At 41.7% G+C, this 22,857-nt stretch overlaps 1 protein-coding gene across 3 annotated transcripts in view; it reads left to right on the plus strand.

The window, feature by feature from the left end:
• The first annotated feature begins 3,251 nt into the window (after positions 1 to 3,251).
• Positions 3,252 to 22,857, plus strand: part of SNX25 (sorting nexin 25) — a 78,774-nt gene continuing 59,168 nt past the window's right edge. For 2 of the 3 annotated variants that reach the window (XM_065695591.1, XM_065695597.1), the window contains exons 1-2: positions 3,252 to 3,993; positions 16,293 to 16,377. In XM_065695591.1, the coding sequence (XP_065551663.1) occupies positions 3,544 to 3,993; positions 16,293 to 16,377 (535 nt within the window). In that variant the 5' untranslated portion in view covers positions 3,252 to 3,543. Of the gene's footprint in view, positions 3,994 to 13,038; positions 13,224 to 16,292; positions 16,378 to 22,857 lie in introns of those variants that run through there. The other variant, XM_065695604.1, reaches the window with a different exon arrangement.

Consider the following 22,857-nt stretch of genomic DNA (forward strand, 5'->3'; position numbering starts at 1 on the left):
AGAAGTAATAAATTGCTAACCTTTATAGCAATGTGATTGAAACCAGAAAGGCTCACAAAACAGAAAGTAAATGTGAGAAAGCCTTCAAGCAAGTATTTCTTTTAAGCTTGCCTAAACACTTTAAAGGCACAAATTTACAGAAGTTTAAAGTTTGCAGTGCTGCAAAGGTGAAAGTTGCAAGACTGTCACTAAAGATGTAAAAGTGTGTACAGACCATTGGGCCTTGTCTAGGGTATCTTATAAGCAGGTAAATTATACTCCTAGCTCAAAGCAAAAAAAGTAAAGATGCTGACTCTTCCCCCAAATCAGACATAATTTTTGTTCTAAACCAAGATTAAAGTAGTATTCTCTTTGTAGGAAAGATACTTGCAGTACTGCTTCAATAGAGTTTGAATCTCTTAGCTCATAAACTAGTTCCATGAACAAATAAATAGTCACAGAAGGAGAATAAAATAACCCCTAGTTCAGAAAATTGACCTATAAAGTCCTTTTGTCTTGTACAGAAAAGTAATTTTTAAAGTACAGAAGGGGAAGTTCAAATAACGCTGAGGTAAACTTGAAAATTACCATTGACTTCAGTGGAGCTAGGATGTCATCTAAAATATTAGAAATTGTACCTCAGGTCAAAAAGCCACAGAATCTTATTAAAAACTAAACGAAAAAAACACAATCAAATCTCCCTCTAGCTCTGTGGATACACACTTGAGTTGATTTAGACATATCTAATTCAGGGTATGATGTGTAAATCCTAGCTAAAATTGGTGGGATTACTCATTCAGACAAGAACTGGTTTTGTGCGTAAGCACTGCAGGACTACACTGTTATTGCAGGTAGGTTTATTTTTTTATCTTCCTCTCCACTTCTGAGAATTAATACTCTAATACAAAAATAATCTCTGTTTACACAGTACTAACAACATTACATACTCTGCTTCAGGTTAATTTAAAAATTCAATTCCCGTAAGTGGTTTTGACAGAGGCCCAGGCAGTTTCCTGAATGCATCTGCGGTAGGAGGACTCTACATGCTCTGTCTGGTTTCTTGTGTGGATCTTTATTAAGATCCCAGAATAGAACTTGAACTGAGGCCAAAGCCCTGTATTTTCTGAAATCTTTGCGGAATAAAGTGTGTGCTAGGAGATGGATCTTTACTTTTTGTTCTGTACCTGATGAGGATAAAATAACTTTATAGGAAACCTTCTGGTGTGTTGGGCCTTATCCAAAAGCTTTCAGATTCCACAGAATCTTTCTGTTGGTGGTAATGATTGGACACGTTGAAAGAACCTTGGTCCCCAAGCCCTTTGGCAAAGCAGCAGGATGTTTTGGTGCACGGTAGTTTGCGTGGGAAGGCACTGTCACTGCAATATTTTCACTATTATGATCATTTTCACCTTTAATCACAGAGACATTAATAATCCATTGTGGACACTCTGGATGGTCTGAGTTGGCATTTAAAATGTTGTGCAATTTAATAGCCACTAAATAGAATTAATAATAAATAAATTGTAATAAAATGGTATTTAAGTTACTGTAATGCCTTTGGATAGGATTTGGGTCTGCAAGAAATCTGGAGGAGTATTTTTTACAAGGGCATGTAGTGATAGGACAAGGCGGAACAGTTCTAAGCTGAAAGAGGGTAGATTTAGTTTAGATATTAGGAAGAAATTCTTCACTAAGAGTGGTGAGACACTGGAACGTGTCACCCAGAGAAGTTGTGGCTACTCCATCCCTGGAAGTTTTCAAGGCCAGGTTGGATGGGACTTTGAGCAACCTCATCTACTGGAAGGTATCCCCGCCCATGGCAGGGGGGTTGGAACTAGATGATTTTTAAGGTCCCTTCCAGCCCAAACCATTTGATGATTAAGGAGCAGTGACTCCTTTGGTCAGTGACTAACGTGAGAGCTAAAATCGCTTCAAAACTACTTTGGGATTTTAAGAGGACATTCACTGCTGTGCAAACCTTCTAAGAGATTAAGGAATGTATCTATGGAGACAGTTTTGTTGTATGGGTCAGGCCATACCATCAGATGCTGTAGGTTAAGTTAGAAAATTCTGTGGTGGAGTCAAACATTTGCGGTAGCTTAGAATCCTGACCAGCTCTGTGCCTGCCCTGTGCCTTGGTATTTGTACCTTTTCTTCATCAGGCTAGTATCATGCCTCTTACAGAAGTAACTTTTTACAGAACGCGAAAAAAATCAAAGGGACTCCAACCCTCACCAGAATAGCTGTTCTTTAAAGGAGAAGATTCAGAGCAATTAAGATCACCAGAGTAGTGGCAATCTGAAAAGTGCTTCCCAGAAGTCCTGAAGACAGGTCCCAGAAGACCTGTCAGCACTTCTACAGTGCTTAACTTTCTTAATGGGATATCTGCTCTTAAAATGAAGTCTGTGAGTAAATGCTTGTATATCTGCTTTGGCACAGTCTGGCTTCCTTTAGGGAAGCATTGCCCTTTACTCCTACTCTGAGGAGACCAAGGCCTCCTTCCCACCTTGCCTGGGGCTGGTAACTGCTATGGAGAGGATCCATTAAGTGCACTGTGCCTATGGGGAGGTGAACATACATTCCCAGCACAGCTGGAATAGGGCAAGGCTTTTGGGGAGTTTGTTAGAATATGCCACAGGCAGTCCCAACTCATCAGACCAGCCGAGTGAGGATAGCAGTGGGAATGCTGGCAGGCTTCCTTTGGGGTAGTGAGGCTGGGTTTTGCAGAATCTCAGTTGTGTCACTTCAGTAGCTGTTCTATTAACTTTTCATGTCTGAAGTCTAGTTAGTTATGGCCTCCTTCGGCTGATCAAAGGGGTGTGAACAGAGGAGTGGCACAGTGCTCATTCAAGGAGGGGGTCTGAGCCTCAGAGATGCCCCCGGCCAAGGTTTTGTCCTGAGCGCAGGCCAGGGCCTCAGTGCTGTGGCCAGACCATCCCGTGCCCCACCGGTCCCACCAAACCGCGGCCCGCAGCCCCCCAGCTCTGCCAGGCTGTCCATAGCGGAGGGGCGCCCGGCAGCTTTCCGCGGCACCCAGCTCCACACTGCGGACCCCGCGGGGAGGCACCTTCGCCTCTTCGGCTCTCCCGAGCGCGGCTGTTTCCCGGCCTGTGCGCGGGGCGGGGACAACACCGCGCCCTGCCTCTCCGCTGCCCTCGGGGCAAACAGCGCACCGGGCGGGCAGGCCAGGCCCGCCGTGGGGCGGCACCGGGCGGGCCGGGGACACGTGCGCCCGCCGCGCCGCCCCCGCCTCCTCCCCTCCCCCTGCTGGACACCGATCGGTGCGGCGGGGCCTCCCCGCCTGCCGCCACGGCGCTCGGATCCCGCCGCTCATCGGCGGGCAGCGCTGCTGCTTCAGCCGCCAGGAAGCGGCGGGGCCGCCGGGCATCCGACTGCCGCCGGGCATGAGCTCCGGCTCCCCCGGCGGCCGCAGCGGTGCCAGTGGCGGCGGCGGGCTGCGGCGGAGGCGGCATAGGAGGACAGCGGGGGGCCCGGGAGCGGCGACCTTCGCAGGGGGCTGCCGCGGCGGGAGATGCTCTTGCTGCCAGCGGCGCCAGGAGCAGCATGTTCCCCGGTGCCGACAGCGCTAGCAGCACGGCCGGGCAACCCGAGCCGGCGGGGGCTGGTGCCCCCGGTCCGCTGGGTTCGCACGGCCCCGGCGGCGAGGCCGGCCGCCGCAGCGCCCCGGCAGCCGCCGCTGTTGCAGGCGGCGGCGGCGAGGAGGAGGCGGCGGAAGACGAGGAGGACGAGGATCCCGGCTCGTCCCGCTTCGTGCTGGCAGCCGGGCTGGGGCTACTGGCGGTGACTGTCGTCCACCTGGGGCAGGAGCGGGCCGAGGCTGGGGGTGGCGGGCCGCCGTGCCTGGCCCTGCTGCTGCTCCGCCTCGCTCTCTACGCGGGCTGCGCCGCCGTCGCCGCCGCGCTGGGCACCCTGATCGTCCTCGTGTGTCGTGGCCGCCGCCGCCTGCCACCGCCGGACTTTGCCGCCGCAGCTCCTGCCCTGCGGGCTGTGGGGGTAAGTGGCGAGAGGGCAGGGGAGCGGGGCGGGGGCCGGCCGCGGGCGCTCTCTCTTTACGCCGGCGGGGAGAGGGGAGCGGCGGTTGGCGCGTCCTGCGCTCCACCGCGGAGCGCCGGGCCTCCCGAAAGCCGCGTACCCTTGTCTTCCAGCGGCCGCAGGAGCCTGTTCGCTCTGCCGCCCGGCGGGGCTTTAACTGGGGAAAGTTGTGCTGGAGGGTAGCAGGAGTGCGGGAAAAAACGAGACTTTGCTCCGAGAGAGACCTTCAGAGTGCGGGATCACTCGTATGGCAATTTGTTGTTGGCAGTGCCTCAAATCCCTTTCTGCTGCTTGGGTTGAAGTGCCATTAGTAAAAGAGAGAGACGTGCTATGAGAGCCAGCATAGCATTGTTTAAATGCCTGTTCTGGAGTTGGGCGGTTTCAGATAGTGTTATCATAATGTCGTGAAGAAGTGCCAGCATGTTTTCAGACCTTTGCAGACTTCTACACAAAAGATAAATTTGCTTTCTGTATGTTTTCTAAGATGTACTAATTGATGTTCATGAGCTCTTCCTAGCTCACTGCTAGGTAGTTTTTGGTTGTTTTTTTTTCCTTGAACGGGATCTGTAGCACAAGGTATTCAGAGACTAACTGCAGGTGCTGGTCAGAATAACTTTGCTCTCATCCACACGCATCCTGACCCTCCCGTCAAGTCATCCAGGGCTCTGGAGGTGATCCTAGACAGTCCTGAAAAGCTGCGGCTGGAAATGAGGATCCCCCCTGTACTCCTGCTGTGACCCGGGTTGCCGGGATGTAGTGTTTGACACCACAGCTGACGACTCCATCCGGGTGCCCTTGGTCCCTCACGTGGCAAATTGTAGACCTTAACATGGCATGTTAGCAAGCGAAGTGCTGCAGCCGTAGACAGTGCCACTGAAGTGCTATTTCACTTTGGTGAGTGTCACACAGGATATCTTAGAGTGCTTTATAAAGAAATAGGAGCATAATTAGTGTGCTTCTGCCTCACCGTTCTGGTGATCCAGTTCATTACACTTAGTATGCATACTCTTCTTGTTAGCAGTAAGTAAATAATGCTGTCGCTTCTGTGTTTCTGGGGCTGCGGTTGATGCAAATATACTTGCAGAAAGCAAGGGTGCTGGCAGGGCAGAAAACTTATTATAAATCACTTGCTGATGCAGTTGGCTGTCTTTTCGTCTTGCCAATCAAATTGGCTAAAGACCTGTAGTAGTGGACCTAGGGAGGGAAGGAGCCTGTGTTTGTGAGCAGTGCATCTTTCCAGGCCTGCATTTAGTGGGAACTGGCAGGACATTGTCAGTAGTAGGGGGTGTTTGGCGGGGGATTGGTGACTCTGTTGAATAATACAACTTGCAAAGGTGCATTCAGGATCTGTTTGTGGCAGTGGTTGTGTGTGATAATAATTTTGTTTTCTCTGTAGCCTTTTTAAAATACTTTTTACTTTGAAGACTCAGGATCATACTAATTTATTTGAAGGGAATGAAGAACAAATAGCGTGTATAAGTGTTTGAAGTGAAAAATGAGAAGGTGTAACACACAAAGTCAGCAAGCTGTAAGCAGAAGGTACCTGTTCTGTAGGTAGTGTATTAAGTGGGTACAGCTAGGGATTGTTCAGCAGTTTCTTGGCGTAGGAATCCTGGGGAACAAATATATATTAAGTGCTATATGCTTTTGTATTTCACCACTCAATCAAAGGGAAAAACATCAGTAATAAATTCTTGTTGTCTTCAGTTTTCAGTCACAGATTTTTTTTCCAATATCTTACTATAACTTACCCTCTTAATAACTTACCCTCTTTCAGCTTAAAACTGTCCCGCCTTGTTCTGTCACTATAAGCCCTTTTAAAAAGTCCCTCTCTGGATTTCTTGTAAGCCCCCATTATATACTGGAGGCTGCTCTGAGGTTGTCCCTCAGCCTTCTCCAGGCTGAACAATCCCAACTCTCTCAGCCTATCTTCGTAGAAGAGGTACTCCAGCCTTCTGATCATCTTCATGGCCCTCTGGAGGTTTGCAAGATTAAATATTTCGGTGATAATGCCACAGCTCCGGTGACATTTTTGTTTAGATAAGTATAGCAGCACATCTGGATGTGTGTTAATTTACTTCTAGGAGAACGTACTGTATACAGAAAATAAATAATTATCTATATGTAGACTTAATAAGGGAAATGTCCCTGCTGCTGCAATGAGGAGCAACTTTCAGATTTGTGAAACAGCCAAACAGTGAAAATCAGTTAAATATAGAAAGCCAAGAGTTGAAGAGAAAATCAGATTTACTTCTCTCTTTCTCTCCCCCTTTCTGAAAAACATAATACATAAGCCCACTGAACAGGAGTGAAACTTGGACTGTGCAAAGACAAATACAGTCACCTCAGTTACTGTATCCTATGCACTTTCTTTTAGTGGGATGTTCTTCCTTTTTGTGGTATGTTATTGCCAGTTTCTCTTCAAGATGTTCTCCTTTTGCCACCATCTGTTGGATTTGTATATGTAAATAGTGCCCACCTGCTCTTGCTTTTCTAGTACATGGTGTTTGGATTTATTAGTTCTGTGGTATGTGTTCATTGTTTCAGAAGGAAATTGAAATCTTGCACTTAAAAGTCACTGCTAAAGCTGCAGCACATGTTGCAGTCCTTTACATGGGATTGTTTCTTTACCCTCCTCCTGATTCAGTTTAAATTTTTCTTTCCTGCCTCTGCAGTGTTCTCAAAATTTAACCTGGCTGTAGAAAAGGGACTGCCAAGCAAGAAGCAACAAGGTACTTTCTCTTTAGAAGCTGTAATTCCAGGCATCTTATTTGGGTGTCTCATGCCTTCAATTTAGAGTTTTTTTTATTTTGTTTTGATACAAAACGGCTTCAGGGCTGCAAAGCTCCTTGACATAATTTTTCTGAACACAGTTTTGTATATGTTTGGCAGGTTTCCCAATTGGTGCTTCAGCAACATGTAGGTGAAGAAAGTAGTAGTGTCTGTATAGCATATAGAAGCATATAGAAGTGTAGGCCATTCGCTAAAATGGTTTTTGAAGTTTCCTCCATACATTTATTTATCTTTGAAAAATTTGTGGGTAATCTTTTTATTATACATCCCTTTTAATTTACTCTGCTTTATTATCATTCAGCTGTCACTCTCACAGTTTTCATAGAGCCTTATGAGCCTGCTGTCTTTTCCTTTCTGGCAGCCAGTAGTAGGATGACTGTAAAGCAAGAATTTATTAAGCCTTTCTGCATCTGAAGAACCCTCCGTTGGCCTAGCAATTTAAAATATTTTATTTTATTTTAGGAAAAAGTCTTATGGCTGATGTCTTACTCTGCATGTGTCGTATGTGCACAAACTCAGGGGAGATGGATTGACTTTTCATTCTTTGAGCTTCACGTGGGGGTTAACAAATGAGGAAATACTTAAGTATTCAGTAATAAATATTTACTCTAGTGGGAGTCAGTCTCAGCTCTTGGAGAGTGGGAGTACTCTTGATCAACTTCAAAGGGACTTGGATCAAGTTCTTCATGCTGTGCTGAAAAAGGGGAGTATTTTGTAAGTTCTCAATTCTGCAAGCACTTACAGTGCGAGTTTAGTACTGTTGATTTCCATGGTCCTCTTCATGCAACTGAGTAACTTGGTGAGGAAGTGCTGTGTTGCAGGTTTGAACTTCAGAAGAGCAAGATGTATGCCTTATCATTTTGCTTGAACTTGTGGCTGGTGAAACGATCTTTCCAAATGTGAAGCTGTGCTTTGTTCAGAGTACTTTTCGTGTAACCCCTTTGGACTTGAAAGGTGAAGACTTTCTGCTGAAGTCAGGTGTCTTAGCCAAGAGCATTTGAAATCTGCTGCAAACTGCAAAGCAAGGTGTGCACTTTATATTGCCTTGACGAGGTGTGCTTTCAACATAGTCTTCCCATATGTGAGACCTTTGATCGCAAGGTCTATCTGGAGAGTCTTCCAGCTTCCATATAAAGGTTTGCTTCTTCCAGTGTTCCTTTATATCTTCATTAGAAAGAAAAGGGAAGGGGGTGTACAGGCAACTCATAATATTTGCTTATTAATTTAAGTACTTGCAGACATTAATAATACTGCTAAATAGTTTGTATTGAAATAGTGGGGGTTGAACGACACCCTGGAGTTGTACATTTTGTTATTGCCAGCAGTTGTACGTTGTGTTATTTTTCAGCACTTCTCAGGAGCTCTTTTAAGACAAGATTATTTGTGATGGAGGAGGGCAGCAAAGTGCAGCATGCCGGCAAAAAGGCATGGTGACCCAACTGTACTTCGATAAAAATGTCTGTCTCAAAGGGGATTTTCACTTTTCAAATATCTGTGGACTTGCTCATACTGGTAATAGCCCTGGTTAGAACATGTGTCACCTTTTAAATTCAAGCTTGCTCCCTACGCTGTTAACTTGTGTGGTTGTAGGGGAGATGTCTTTGACTCGTATGAAGAGCTGTGTTAGTGGGAACCAAGTTAGTGGGAAGGAGAAAGAAAACACTTTTTCCCCCGTTTCCAGTGTGAGTTGTTTCTCCACCAAAAAAACTGGCAGGACAGAGTTTCTTTTCTGATTCAAAGCAAAAACTCTGAATAAGAGAAGCTGGGTTATCAAGTTCATTTAAATAATGAAAAGAACAAGGATAGTTTATTAAATGTAAGTGCTGCATTTTAAATACATAATAAATGAATAATACTCTGTATAGGGAATGATTTGCCTAGTCTTGTCTTGCATCTTGTGTCTGAGTATCTGTCATGATTAAGCTGAGTGCTCTGCTCTTTTTGAGGAATGTAAGGGTGGTGGAGGGAATGGACACATGGTTTTCCTTCACTGTTGGACTTTGGCCATCAGATGGGGTTTGCGAAGGTGAGCTTGCAGGAGACCCAGCAGCTGTAGGAAGCCAAAGGTTTGCCATCTGAGGGCATCAGCTTCAAACGTGATGCAGAGCAGTTCCTGAGATAATGAGCAGTTTTGAGCAGCTGTGAGGGAGAGGAGAAACTTCCCAGCTCCTTTCAGTCTTTACACCTTAGTAAGTCTTCAGAAGTATTTATGGGGTTTTTATCAACCGAAAGCCAAGATGTTCTACAGTTTGTCTCATTCTCTGGTCCATTAGGGAATATGGAGAGCTCCAGTTTTGCTGGGTTTTTGCTGTCTGCCAGTCTCTGCTTGCTGCTCTTCTGTCATGCTTGTTTTAGATCCTCTTGGGCTTGCAACCAAATATTCTGTCTACTGCCATTCTTTTAATTTATCACTTGTTTCTGGATTGAAAGCAGAGGATATGTTTCAAGGATTTTTTTTTTTTGTTTTGTGTTTTAACTTTTGTTCTTAGTGCTGTCTCTTACTTAGGCAGGCTAACAATCAGCTTTTGATGATGTAGGTGAGTTTACTATTAAGGAAGTCCTGAAATTAAAATCATGAAAAGGTATTGTAGCATTGCCTCCCAATTTCAGGAATATTTTAAAGTTTGAAGAGAATGTTGCATGAATTGCAAACATTCGGTTATGGCTCAGTGGGGGCCTGTTACACTTTGGGGCCTGTGGTTTAGATATGTCTGCTACAGTTTGTTTTTAGGGATGTGTGGAATATCTGTTATCTTTAGGGATTTCAAAGCTTTTTCAGAATTGAAGTTTTGTCAGAACTGCATGCATTGATTACCTGCAGGTATAACTTCGAAGTGGTAACTGTATTCTCACAGGAGAGTGATCTCGGGAAATTAAATGTTGAAATGTTCTTCAGATTCTGTGTCTCCCTTATTTGTCCCATAACTCCTTAGCAATGAGCAGACTTAGTTTTCCACACAGCGTTTTCTCCGTCATGTATATTTAGAGATCTCTTGTCCTGTCATGCAACCCTATTTCCTTTCATTGTATCCTGTGTGGTCTTCAGCTCTGCATTGTATTGTGCTTGACATTTAATTTTCTCAACATTGGGTTAGATTGGCGTTTCACATGTTGCTATATGAATCAGGCTTCTTTTACCTTTGTAGGGACTGCTTCACACTTGAAAAGTGTTTTATGACTGACAGTGTAACTAGGGAGCTAGTTAATTTCTTCTGATAACTGAGCCATGCTGAGTCAATAAGAAAGACTGGTGGGAGGCTCATTGGGATCTTGCTGTCAGGTCTCTGGCAGGGGAGTCCTAAAGGAGTAAGGTCAAGAGTGAAAGCATCTTGCATTTAAGATACACCTTGGGATTGAAAATACGGTGCACATTTATCAAATATTGTAAAACCAAAATTTGATCAAGTTCCTTCTTATTCCAGGTCTTGGTTCCTTGTGCTCTACAAAGGAGAGCAGCAAAGTTTACCCAAGGAAGAATCGATTATATAGAATACCATATCCTTTACCAAGCTGCCACTTTGTAAAGTGGTTTAAAAAGCACAAAGCAAAACACCCAACCCCCCCAAATAATCCTCAAACCCCCGAAGAAATTGTGTAGTTGAAAGGAGAACAGGCTTGTGTCATAGGAGGTTTATATGACCAATCATTTTATACCATTTTTTTTTTCCTGTATTAAACATGCACAGTGAAAGAGAGCAAGTTAATGTTAATAAAATCAATGATGACAATTCATTCTGCATGTTCTGTGATGCTCTGGTAAAAAGACAGAACATGCTACCTTTATAACAGTGAAAAGTCATGAGGCAGGGAGGGTATAGCAATAGACAGTGCAAGAGTTCCTCGTTGATTGTCAGGCTGACTCTGCAGCTGAGGCATGAGTCTGTGCAGGCTTTTCTGGCTTGCCAGCAATTCAGTTTTCATAGCACATGGCTGTTCTGGCTTTGAAGTATAGGCCACAGGTTCTTGGCTGTTTTAACAGAGGAGGAGAGCGTGGAAATGTTCAGTAGACTGGAGCTGTCCATGTACGCTGAGAATTTATGTAAGCTTTTATTTTGGTGATAATATTAAGGTTCCTAGCAGGGAATTAAAATAATGCTGTATTTTTTGCTGAACAGAAGTCTGAAAGCTCACTAACCAATTACTTCTTAGCTGTACTGAAGGGGATGGAAGTATTACCTGAGAAAAGTTTCATTTCCATATTTTTGTCTGGCTAGTATTATATGAAAGCTCAAGTCAAAGAAGTTCTGCCTTCATTATAGTTTTTGTACTGCTGCAGTTTTATCAGTTTTGAACGTGGTACATTTAAGATAAAGGTCCCAGTATAATAAACATGGTTTACATGTTCCAGGAGCTACTATAGTAGTGGAAATAAGATCCACTGATATTCTAAAATACTTATTGAGATAATGATACTTAACGTAATAGGATTAACATGCTTTAAGTATGTTGATTTTTAAATTGGTAGCTATGGTATCGCTTAATATATGTAGATTAATGCTTAAGTGACATGTACTTGCTCTGTAATCTTAAATAGAACTATAGGTATTAATTTAAAATAATAATTCTTGTGAGTAGATAATTTATTTTTGCATCAGAAATTGGAGTAAAGTTTACTACTGTAAGAAAATATCTATCCAGATGGGTTAAAGCTGAATTTATGGAGAGTTCAGTGAAGTATTATTTGAAACTGTGACTCTCTATCATCAAAGTCCAGTCTGATGTTAATGTGTGTTTTACAAAGAAAAGAAGCAAGTTAACAGGGCGTTAGTGTGTGGAGCAACTAGCTGGAGTAGCTGGATAGTTCTTATATGCTGAATTAGATGTAGTCTTTTCCTTGTAGATCAGTGATTAAACTGAGCATCTCCTTCGCAATGCCCATTTTTATTGTGGGATCTGTCCTGAGTTCTGTTCTAGTTTTGTTGTAATTGAGTTAATATAATAGAAATAATTGTTAATTTTTCTCTGTTTCTGGCTTTACTCCCATGGCAGAGTAAGTCTGCATGTGGTGTGGCTGTAGCAGGTGCCTGGCTTTCTGCTGTTAGATTTGAAGATTTGCATTTGATGACTGAGTATTGCAGATGGATTTCTTAATAGTGGAAGATACTCCTGTTTTCTCTATGCTTTGCCATTTATTCAATGTAGTTGTTGAAACACCTTAATTCTTAATTCTTTAGCATTTTCTTCAGAACTGATATAAAATTGTTTAAACCAATAAATGACTTTAATTTTTGCATCTGTAGGAGATTGAACCCAAGACAAAATTTCGGGCTTAATGCCAGCATTGTTTTGGTTTTTTTTTTTTCCCCTGGGCCTTTCAGACTGTTGTTTTCTGTGTTTTAGACCATTCTCAAAAGTATCAAATAATTAGTATTATTGAGAAGTCTCCAGGAAATACACACATCCTTTTTTTTCAGCCTGTAAACAAAGTAAAAATTAGAGAAAACTTGAACTGTTCCAGGAAACAGGCCTCCCTGTTTGTTAGCAACCTCATTCTTTGCATGCGCTTTCCGAATATGCTCCACCCTTCAAGTCATTTTCTCTTATTTAGGTTGAAGTTTCAGTGTGATTTCTGCTGTTCTTTAACAATGAAATCTACAGAGTGGAGCCCCTGATTTTTGTGTTTTGGGGTGGGATTTTTGGTTGGTTTCGGGGTTTTTTTTTGGCTGTGGTAGTGCAAGTCAGGGCTTATGGGAACATACCAGTTTTTAATCGGTATAAAACAGCATCTAAGCTGGAGCTTTGACTGTGTGAAATCCATTCACGAACATCTTTGGGCTCAGTCAGGGTTATGCCAACTGTTACATGAAATGTAGTGCTGTTTTCCTTTAGATAAGCCACATGAATGAAAATGTGGAAACTTCCAGTCTAGGCTTTCTAGCTGAACCTGTTCTCTGTATGCACCCTCCATCTGACTTGGGGCAGGTGTGGGAAGAAAACCTTCCAGCAAAATCTGCTGGATTTTTCAGTCTCTCAGCTGTTACATCTGAGTTTGAACTGTGGGTTTTCTGAAGTCTTGTTATTCCAGGTGCTGGTAAGCCTGTTACTGGGTTGGAGCTGTTGGGTTTCAGGTGCTTGTTGCTGTATGTCATCTAACTTAGGGGTGCCTCCTTATTTAGTGAATGCATCATTATTGTTTTCACAGGAACAGAATTTTTTAAAAGCAAATCTAAGCTAAGAAGGCTTAAGACTCCGTTCGACTAAATGCAAGTTTGGAAGAGTGAAAGGAAAAAGGATTTGATCAGCTCTTTTACAAAAGGCAACTTAATGTCTGATCCATTATTAGTCACTAAATTAAACTCTCAGTTCTCAAAGGATCATCAAGAGTCACAGAACAGTTCAGGTTGGAAGGAATTTGTGGAAGTCACCTAGTCCACCCAGCTCAGAGTGGCTTCAGCTAGGTAGGTTGCTCAGGGCTTTCTCCTGTTAACAGGTGTTTTGAGTATCTCCAAGGATGGAGACTCCACAGCTTCTGCCATTCTGGTGTTTGGCCAGCCTCATAATTAAAATAGATTGGCCCTGTAAGTGATGGAAATTGCCTTTGTTGTAACCTGGCCTATTGTCCTGTGCCTGTGCAAGGAGAGTCTGGCTCCCTCTTCTCTGTGTGCTCTCATCTGGTCTCCCCAAACTGTTTTTCTTCCTAGCCTGAACTGACCCAGACTACATCACTCAAAATATTGAAGCATTATTTATTCAAATGTTAGATTCTCATCTGTTCTTGAAAATTTTTTTTTAAATTAAGTTGAAACCTTATTTTTAAACAGGGTTTATTTCTTGCTTTGTGCTTTTCTCACAGGCTGTTCATGGTGGTGTCTGTAATACCTGTATGAATATGGAAAAAATTCCTTTGCCCTTCAGTAATAACATTTGTGCAGTAGCAAAATCACCATTGCTAGTGGTGGTATTCACTTCTCACCTTTTCAGTTCTTCTTAATCATTTGTATAACATGGATGTTATTATCTTATTTTTTTTATAAATGAAAAGCTGGTGCCTTTTAGAAGTCAAGAGGTACCAGCCGTAGAGGACACTTCCAATGAAGTATATTTTTGCAAGCTGAAAAACAAGTTTTGTATCTTTCTATTTAAGAGGCAGCATTTGACTGAGGCAGTAATAGTCTGCCTTCTTAACACTGAGTGTACAAGGTTGAAACATAAAAGGATCACTTCCTGCTTTGTGGCATTGTGTAGATTGGAATGTGATATGGTGATGTGGAGCAAGCTACTTGCACCCGTGGATCCCCTCCAAAGGCCTTTTTTCTTTTTTTTTTTCTTTATTTTTAATGTTTTAATTCCTTCTGCTGTAAAGAAGTGCGGAACTGAGGCAGGTAGGGGGAACAGTAAGAGTTCAACATTTGTAATTTTCTTATCTCGGCTTGTGTTTAAACTAGTTTTGAAAGGAGCAATTTGGCTAATGCTTCACCAGAGAGCTTACTGGACTTCAGTCCATACAAAAAATCCCATTGCTGCAAACTAAGTACAAGTGAGACTGTTGATGTCACAGTTAGGAGCTTGAGGTTACTGACCTCTGTGCAGGTATGACTCAGTTTAGCAGAATCACAGAATCACACAGAATCTCAAGGGTTGGAAGGGACCTCAAAAGATCATCTAGTCCAACCTCCCTGCAAGTGCAGGGTAACCTAGAGTACATCACGCAGGAACTTCCAGGCACGGCTACAGACTGGGCAAAGAAGAGATTCAGAGCGGCCCTGCGGAGAAGGACTTGGGGGTGCTGGTCGATGAGAAAATGAACATGAGCCGGCAGTGTGCGCTCGCAGCCCAGAAAGCCAACCATATCCTGGGCTGCATCAAAAGGAGCGTGACCAGCAGATCGAAGGAGGTGATCCTGCCCCTCTACTCTGCTCTTGTGAGACCTCACCTGGAGTATTGTGTGCAGTTCTGGTGTCCTCAACATAAAAAGGAGATGGAACTGCTGGAACAAGTCCAGAGGAGGGCCACGAGGATGATCAGGGGACTGGAGCACCTCCCGTATGAAGACAGGCTGAGGAAGTTGGGGCTGTTCAGCCTGGAGAAGAGAAGGCTGCGTGGAGACCTCAGAGCAGCCTTCCAGTACCTGAAGGGGGCCTATAGGGATGCTGGGGAGGGACTCTTTGTCAGGGACTGTAGTGACAGGACAAGGGGTAATGGGTTAAAACTTAAACAGGGGAAGTTTAGATTGGATATAAGGAGGAAATTCTTTCCTGTTAGGGTGGTGAGACACTGGAATCGGTTGCCCAGGGAGGTTGTGAGTGCTTCATCCCTGGCAGTGTTCAAGGCCAGGTTGGGTGAAGCCTTGGGTGGGATGGTTTAGTGAGAGGTGTCCCTGCCTATGGCAGGGGGGTTGGAAGTAGATGATCTTGAGGTCCTTTCCAACCCTAACCATTCTATGATTCTATGATTCTATGATTCTTGTAGGATACCCAAGCTAGCATGAGTATTAATGAAGATGGAGTACCCTGAGCTCAGGTTTGTCAGGTTTGTGACCTTGGGCACTTTCTTCACAGAAAGGCCCAAGTGGCATTGCTTAACAGAGCTTTCTGAATCCCTTCACCCTCCCCAAATGTATTTGGTATGTTTAATGACTCTGTAAATGTCTCTTTTTAAATTGGAGTGGTTATGAATCATCCCGTTTCCTGCTGCAAATAATGCAGAAAAATCCTGAAGTAATTGTATGACTAGCATTAACACAGCTTTGCATGGAGGCAGCACAACAACATTAGCAGTCAGAGGTAATGTATCAGAGCAAATGTTGTTAGATGTTTTTCCAAACAGCAGAAGTAACTTCTGCAGCCATTCAGGTGGGTATGGCTTATGCTTTTACTGGCGTTGTGTTCAGGTAAAAGGGAGTAATGAAAATCTGTAGTGGTTCACTAATCAGATTAACACTGTTTTTACATCTTCTTAACTGTAGTGTTGATAGTGAGAGGGGCTGCAAATGGAGGCAAACATGCTGAAATCTTGCTGCTCTTGCAATTTATAGTGATGTTGAGGGGGGAAGAAAACAGCTGCAAGACCACAGCTATGGTCTTAGAGTAGTGACTGGAAGAAGTCGAGGGAGTATTGCTGCACTCACGCAAAATCTGGGACAAATTAACTGTGTGTGGAAGGAGGGCACTGGAGGCCTGGCAAGTATCCATGGTAATGCTGTGTGTTAGATGTGAGTCTGAACAGCTTTATTTGGATTTTAGGGTTGTTCCAGTTGTTTTACTAAATACATGCCCTGTTCCTAGTGCATTGAATTGCAAATTAATACAGCTCCCTTCTGCCATAAAACCCCAACCTTAAGATAGTTTGGCAAGTTGTACAAGGTACGATATGCAACAATAGGTGTAAATATGTGCTTAATAATATATAATAACCTTACAGACAACTGACACTCATCTGTTTTATCTGTATGGGGTTACAGTATTTGTATTTTTATTCCTTCTGTCTTTTGGTTTATTCCTCTTATGAATATTCTCTTCAAATTTCAGAGTAATTGTTCTGGAAGCTCCCATGATTCAGTCCAATTAAGAAGAGTGGTCATTTCTCACAACATGGATAAAGCACTGAAAGAAGGTGAGTCTTAACTTGGACAGAGGAGCTTTAGACTCTGAGTATCTCCTATCCTCTTAACAAACCATGACTGCACAACATTCCAGGATTTTAGAATATGACCCTGATTTCTTTCTTGATATGAAAGTACAAGGTCTTGGTCTTCCCAAGAGGTCCACTGTAGTAGGTAATGTGATACTGTTTTTCTAATTTAGCAGATACCTTGTAATTTTAGTGGCTGTTTTGTTTGTTTGTTTTTTCCAGAAATATATTAAAATGGAGTTCATAATACTTATGCACAAAACAAAAGGGTAACACTTAAAAGGTTCTCAGTTGGATTTTCCTGAACTGATAAATCCTATGGACTCTTGCACACAGTCTTCTCATTCAGTTTAATTCTTGCTGTGAAAACTGGATCTAAAAATCAACATTTGTATTTCTGGCTAATACAGTCTATGAAATCTGTGGATCACCAGTACAGTCACTGAACTTTGGATTGTAAAATGTGAACTATGATCATATGTATTTAAAATGTTTTATTTACAGTTTTAAAGATAAAGAATAACAACTGCTTCTGCACACTTTGTTTTCAACTGACTCCTGATAATACAAATAGTGTAGAACCTGGGATAGTGTGAGAGTTTAAAGTAACAAGTAAAAATCTTTGGTTCAAAGCTTATGCTAGGTTGGAACATAAAGATGATGCTGGGGGTGGAAACCTAGCTAGCATATTAAAAAAAGAAAGCTCATAAGAAGGGTTGTGTACTGTAGCTTTTAAAGTATATATATAAAATGTAATGCCAGTCCAGTCTTCTGTAAATATTTTACTTAATTTTGAATATTTTTTCATTAAGATTTCTTTGCAACACTGTTTTTTTTTGGGTGGTTTTTTTCTTTCCCTTCCCCCCTCAATCTGGAGAGTATATTTTAAAATTATTGCTTTAAACAGGTTGGCTGTATTATGAAAACTTCTGGGGAATTTTTAAAGTTATTTTTATGAGTAGCTGTTAGCAGGATTTGTAGCTAAAAAACAACCTTAGAATACCTACTATGTCATGTTTCTGTGAAGGTGAACGATTGTAACATATCATAACTTGGTTTTAGGCAGCATTTTTGTCTGGAATCAGTCAGACTTATGATTTGAAAAGGATAGTAAAGTCTAAACATTACCTGTATGAAACAAGCCCAGACAAGTTATTTGCTGTACTCTCTCACATGTGTACTATTTTGGATAATCATCCGTGGAATCTGAAATGAAGCCTTCACATAATCAGCACAGAATCAGAGGTAGTGGGGTTATTTGGAGACAGACAATAGGTATTGTGGAATACTAGGGGAAAGATAGTTGTGTTACACATCCTTCGTTACTTACACACAGGGGTAACTCATGTGCCTGTAAAAAATATGGGAGCTGTCTTCATCTAAAGTATCATTCCACAGATCGTTAGGTTGGATGCATGAGTCCATCCTTACTGAGTAATGCTGAAAGAAAGTTACCAGTATTTAAGTGATTTATTTTGTTGGAGTTGGGGACCTTCTGTTGTTTTACTTACCTGTTACTTATTTTCAGAGTAGCTTTTACCCTCCATTTCACTCTGAATTTTGGAGAGCAAACTTGTCAGATTTCGTTGTATTTCTTCCAGGCCTAAGTGATGAAGCCAACTTCTCCAGTTTTGAGGGGGGAAAAAAAGACAAAAAAAGGAAAAAAGTGCTGTTTGACAGGGATGAGACTATACTTTTCACTGTACCACATGTAGACTTAAACAAGCATTTTGGTTTTGGAAGGTATCTGAGTCATCCTGAATTTCAGATACTGTGAATCCCAAAAGAAACATTTTACTATAGCTTATTAATGTGATCAGTCTGTCTGTGAATAGACAGGGCACATTCCTTGCCCTGTTATGGTTCTGAAACTTGTAACTGTCTTGATATTCTGAATGCTTTTTTTAACTTTTAACAAGTTTGTGGTTACATAAAACATTATTAATAATGATATAAAAAATACTGTCTGTGTTTTTTATAAAATCCCAGGAATTTTTGGCAGCTTCTTGCTGTCTAGATGTAACGTGCTGTTCAACAAAATGCTTTAAAAAACCTAATTCATTTAGTTAGGAGTCTTTCAGATGTCCTGAGGTTTTAATCTTGGAGGACCATTTCAGACTCCTACCACCATTTGAGGTTTTGAGTAGGTGCTGTCAGATTATCACAGTTGATGAGGTTTTGCAGTGTTTTTTTGCTCAGGTTTTACTTCTCTTTACATTGCCTTAGAGATGTCATTATAGCATTTTGGAAGGAGCCATCATCATCTAATTTTGAAAATGCTGTTGCTGGTTATGAAGAGACAGCTTCTTTACCTTTTTTTTCATCATCTATGTAATTAAGTTTGCCTAAGGTTTACTATTAATTGGTAACTATCTTGCACCCCTCAAGAACAGACTGTTGATTGTTAGTTATGCATGCTTTTGCTGGTGTTACAGCCAGTCTGTGTGGACTTTTCGCTCTGGGTTTTGAGTGTCTCTTCTGAGGTTCTGTGAGGTGTCTCACTTGAGAAACTGTCACTTGCTTTACTGCCTTTTTCCTGGTGTTCTTATTATAGCCTGTTAATGTAGTTGGAAGGATAGGTATCAGTGATCAACCTTAGTTTTAACTGAACAAGTCATGCATTTTTCCATTTCAACCATTGGTCTTATTGAAATAGACTTAGAATATTACGTAATAGAATATTACTGTGCTTAGATTAGTTTTCCTGTGATGGACATTGGCTGATAGTAGATGCTCTGCCTGGGATACCTTCTCATCTTGCCAAAGCCAAGGTAACAAAGTTGTCGGGAATTGTTCTTCTACAATGTTGGTCACTAAGTGTTGTTTAGAAGGAACTTCAGTTTCTGTTGGTTTACAGCTCAGTTCTAAACTTCCTTCTTATCTCACAGTGACAACAGAGTGGTATAAAAGGATGGTGCTTCATTGTTAATTAAAGCATACTTATATAAGCTGTAGATACAGGGAAAGCTGTTAGTTAGCCCTGCTAGTGTGTGGTGTGTTTTATGAAATCTATGCTCAAAATGAGAACAAGTGTAATGTTACAAGATTTTCATTGTTTAGCATAGCAGAAAGAGAAGGCCTTTTAGTTGTTAACGGCTGAGTCCTTTTTTAGGCAGTAGTACTTGAGTGACTAACACTGAAATGTGTTTTTTCAGTACACCTCATGCTTTCTCTTGATAGGTTGATTTGAGTCCTACTTGCCCTTCATTCATTTTACACAAAGAAGAGACAATCCACTTTATAAATACTTTTAACCTTTTAACACTTCATGTTGCTTATCTGGTAACTTCATGTTTTCAGCCCATATCGTACGGTAGTTTAGGAACATGTCTCTGAAGAGAGCCACTGGTCAGTCAGCCTTGTGCTGCTGCCGTTTGGGCTGAGGGCTGCAGCTGTCAGTAGACGTACCCACCATGTGTGCAGCCAGGCCCCCAGGAACTGAATTTCATCTTCCGTTTTTATTGCCCCATGTCCTGTGGTCTGTTATTCTTTACAGCCAGTCTTTGTTTCTACTGCTTTAGTAGTGCCAAGAAATTTGGTTTCCATATTACTTACCTGCTTTAGTGGATCATTTATGTGTAATTAGAACAGCACAGGCCTTAGCACAAATCCCAGCAGAACTCCACTGGTGAAATATTCTGATGTGAAAACAATTCATTCATATCCCTTGTTTCTTGGCTATTAAAATATTTCATGCCAGAGTGTCATCTCTTCTTTCACAGTGGCTTATCTTCCTTTCAACCCTGTGTTGAGGTGACCTTGCTGGAAGTATTTTGGGAATTTAATTAGATCGTACCCATGGATTGAATCTTGCATGTCTGTGTTCTTGTTGGCCCCTTAAAAGAACTGTTAGGCAGTGGTGTGCAGAAGGAGTTTTTTCCCAATCTGATTTCCCAACTGACGATCCACACGTTGACATTTAGGGGAAAAAAAATTGCAGTAGCTTCTGCAGCTCCCTATTTGAAAAGCTGTACGTATATATTTTTTTGCCACAGCTCTCAAAAAATTAGTTGTTAGGGTCCAAAATATGAGCAAGACTTAATCTGAATTCATGTTCTGTCTGCTACTGGGATTCAAACTCTTGGAGCTGAGGATTTTTGGCAAATGATACATGGGCAAAACTATTCAGACAGATTTTTTTATTTATTTTTTTAAATGCATTTCCTAGATCTTTGTAACACATTTCTCTCTGTTGTTTATATCCTTGGAAATTTCCATCTTTTTTCTGCACATTCATTACAATTACTAAGAAGCAAATGTCAAAAAAAAAATTAATAAAAATAAACTGAACAGTGTGGAACTATTCCTGATGTATGATCTTAAACCAATTCATATTAATGTTGCATTTGTGTTTTACAGATTTCGATGCTTGCTATCATAGAATAACTCAAGCCAGTGTTATATCTATACCTCCTCCTCTGTTGTTCGTGCAGTCACAGGAGAGTTTTGGATCTGACCATAACTTCATGTAATGGTTCTGGTCTCTCTAGTGCTTTCAGGAAAGGAGATTTGCTTCTTGTTTGAAACTTGGAAGTCTGTGCATATTTTTGATCTGGTTTTTAATGGTGCTTTGAGAAAACGGGTAGGCATTTAGACCTTTTTTCAGATTTCTGTGTTGTTTTTTGTAAAGCTTGGTGATGAATCCTCACAGTGTAAAAACTAACATGAAGCTCTGCAGATTGCAGATTTGAAGCCAGTCTGACTGCCTGGCTCTTGTGCTGCTGAACCTTGGGATGAATGAAAGTAGAAGAGGAGATAGAAGTTATTGTAGACTTGCATGGGGTTAGGAGTGAAGGAAGGGTCTAGGGGGTGTCTTCCACACAAGCTTCTATCTCTCTACTCCTAACACTCTTTTAGTTTACAGTTTTTAGAAAGAGTAGTTGAAGAGGCTGAACTTCATGTTCACATGGGAATGACTTTCAGTCAGATTTTAACAACTGGGGGCTTGGATCTTTGGAACTAATTTAGAAAACCTGGTAGATTCTTTGCTGTCACTGCGTCTGATTCAGTCAAATTGAAACAAAATTCTTCTGTTTTGGGTGAGTTAGTGGTAGTAAGGTACTGCCCTGAAAGTGTGCTCTTTTTATTTTTATTCCTTTCTTTTTATTCCTTTTTTGTCATCTGCGCAGTTGTTGTCAATGTTTTAGAGAACATGCAGTGTGAAAATAATGAGAGGAGATGCATGAGAAGATTCCTTCTCTGAAGAAAGCAAGCTGTGCTATATTAAAGTCTTACATTTGTTTTCTGTATTTCTTCAGAGTGCAGAAAGAGGCACCAGCTGCATCAATAGGAATGAAACTAAAGCAGCAGCAGCACATCACGGCTAGGATGACGCATAGGGATGAGGCAATTCTTACCCCAGCACAGACTGCTGTTAGTATCTGTGGCTGATATCCTTCTTGGATTTTGTTTTTTTAAAGTCTAAAAGCTGTCTCATTGCTCATTTGGGCATACATTCTGGGGTCTGTAGTACCCCAAATTATATACAGAACAGCATGGTTAGACTGTTGTGATGCAGGAAGGGCAGCAAGGCTCAGAAGCAACAAGGAAACTATAGAAAACTTGTAAAGGAAGAGAACTGTAAAAGGTAGGTGCAGGAAAATATGGTTTAAAGTGGAGATGCTCATTTAAGGTCTTGAAAGAGTGTAGGTGGCAGAAACATGAATGAAGTATTTTGTACTTACATGACTTAAGTTTTGGTGATGGTTGGTTATCTTTTGTACTTAGTTTGATGTTGCCACTAGATTTTGTGGTTCTTTCATGTTGATAGATCTGGATGAGCCACCATGCAATCACCTTGCTGTGTCTGAGCAGGAATCTTCTCAACGTAATAGATCTTGCTTCAGGTATTTCAAATGGGAGTACAATAAAGTTTCAGAAGTTGTAGTCTCATAATATTTTACTAAGTAGCATTGGCTTATACTTGAATGTTGTGCTTTACCAGAGCACAGAAACTTAGCATTGAATATGATGGTCAATGATGGAGTGAGCTAGGAACTAAGCTCAATTTGTAGAGGAGCTGCTTAAAATTACAGTTAAATTAAGGGTCAGTGTGAAAAGATACATGCTCTGAAAGGGAGTATAGTCTAAGGGACTGAGATACACGTTTCACTCTTGTACTCTTGTTTTTGTGGAGTTCTGTCTGATAGATGCCTGTAGGAGCCACCACTCTACCATGATTCGTCTTCTTAGGCAAAAGATGCTGAAGAATTATGCTACTTTGCACCTTTGCAAAGGATATAGAGTGTGTCTGTGAGGAAAAATCTGAAAAAGTCATTGTCTGCCAGTGATGATGATAACAAATACTGCAATGCAGTTTGTTTTGAATAAGCTTGAGAAATTATGGGTCTCTTACAGAGCAGAGGAAAAGGAAGAGTCTATGCTGTGATTGGCTTTCTGCAGCAATTCAGGTAATGCAACAGAAGAGAGTAACCAAGCTATAAGAAAAAGGTGGTTGCAGAA

Source organism: Lathamus discolor, chromosome 1 (genome assembly GCF_037157495.1).
Source record: "Lathamus discolor isolate bLatDis1 chromosome 1, bLatDis1.hap1, whole genome shotgun sequence".
Classification (NCBI taxonomy): Eukaryota; Metazoa; Chordata; class Aves; order Psittaciformes; family Psittacidae; genus Lathamus; species Lathamus discolor.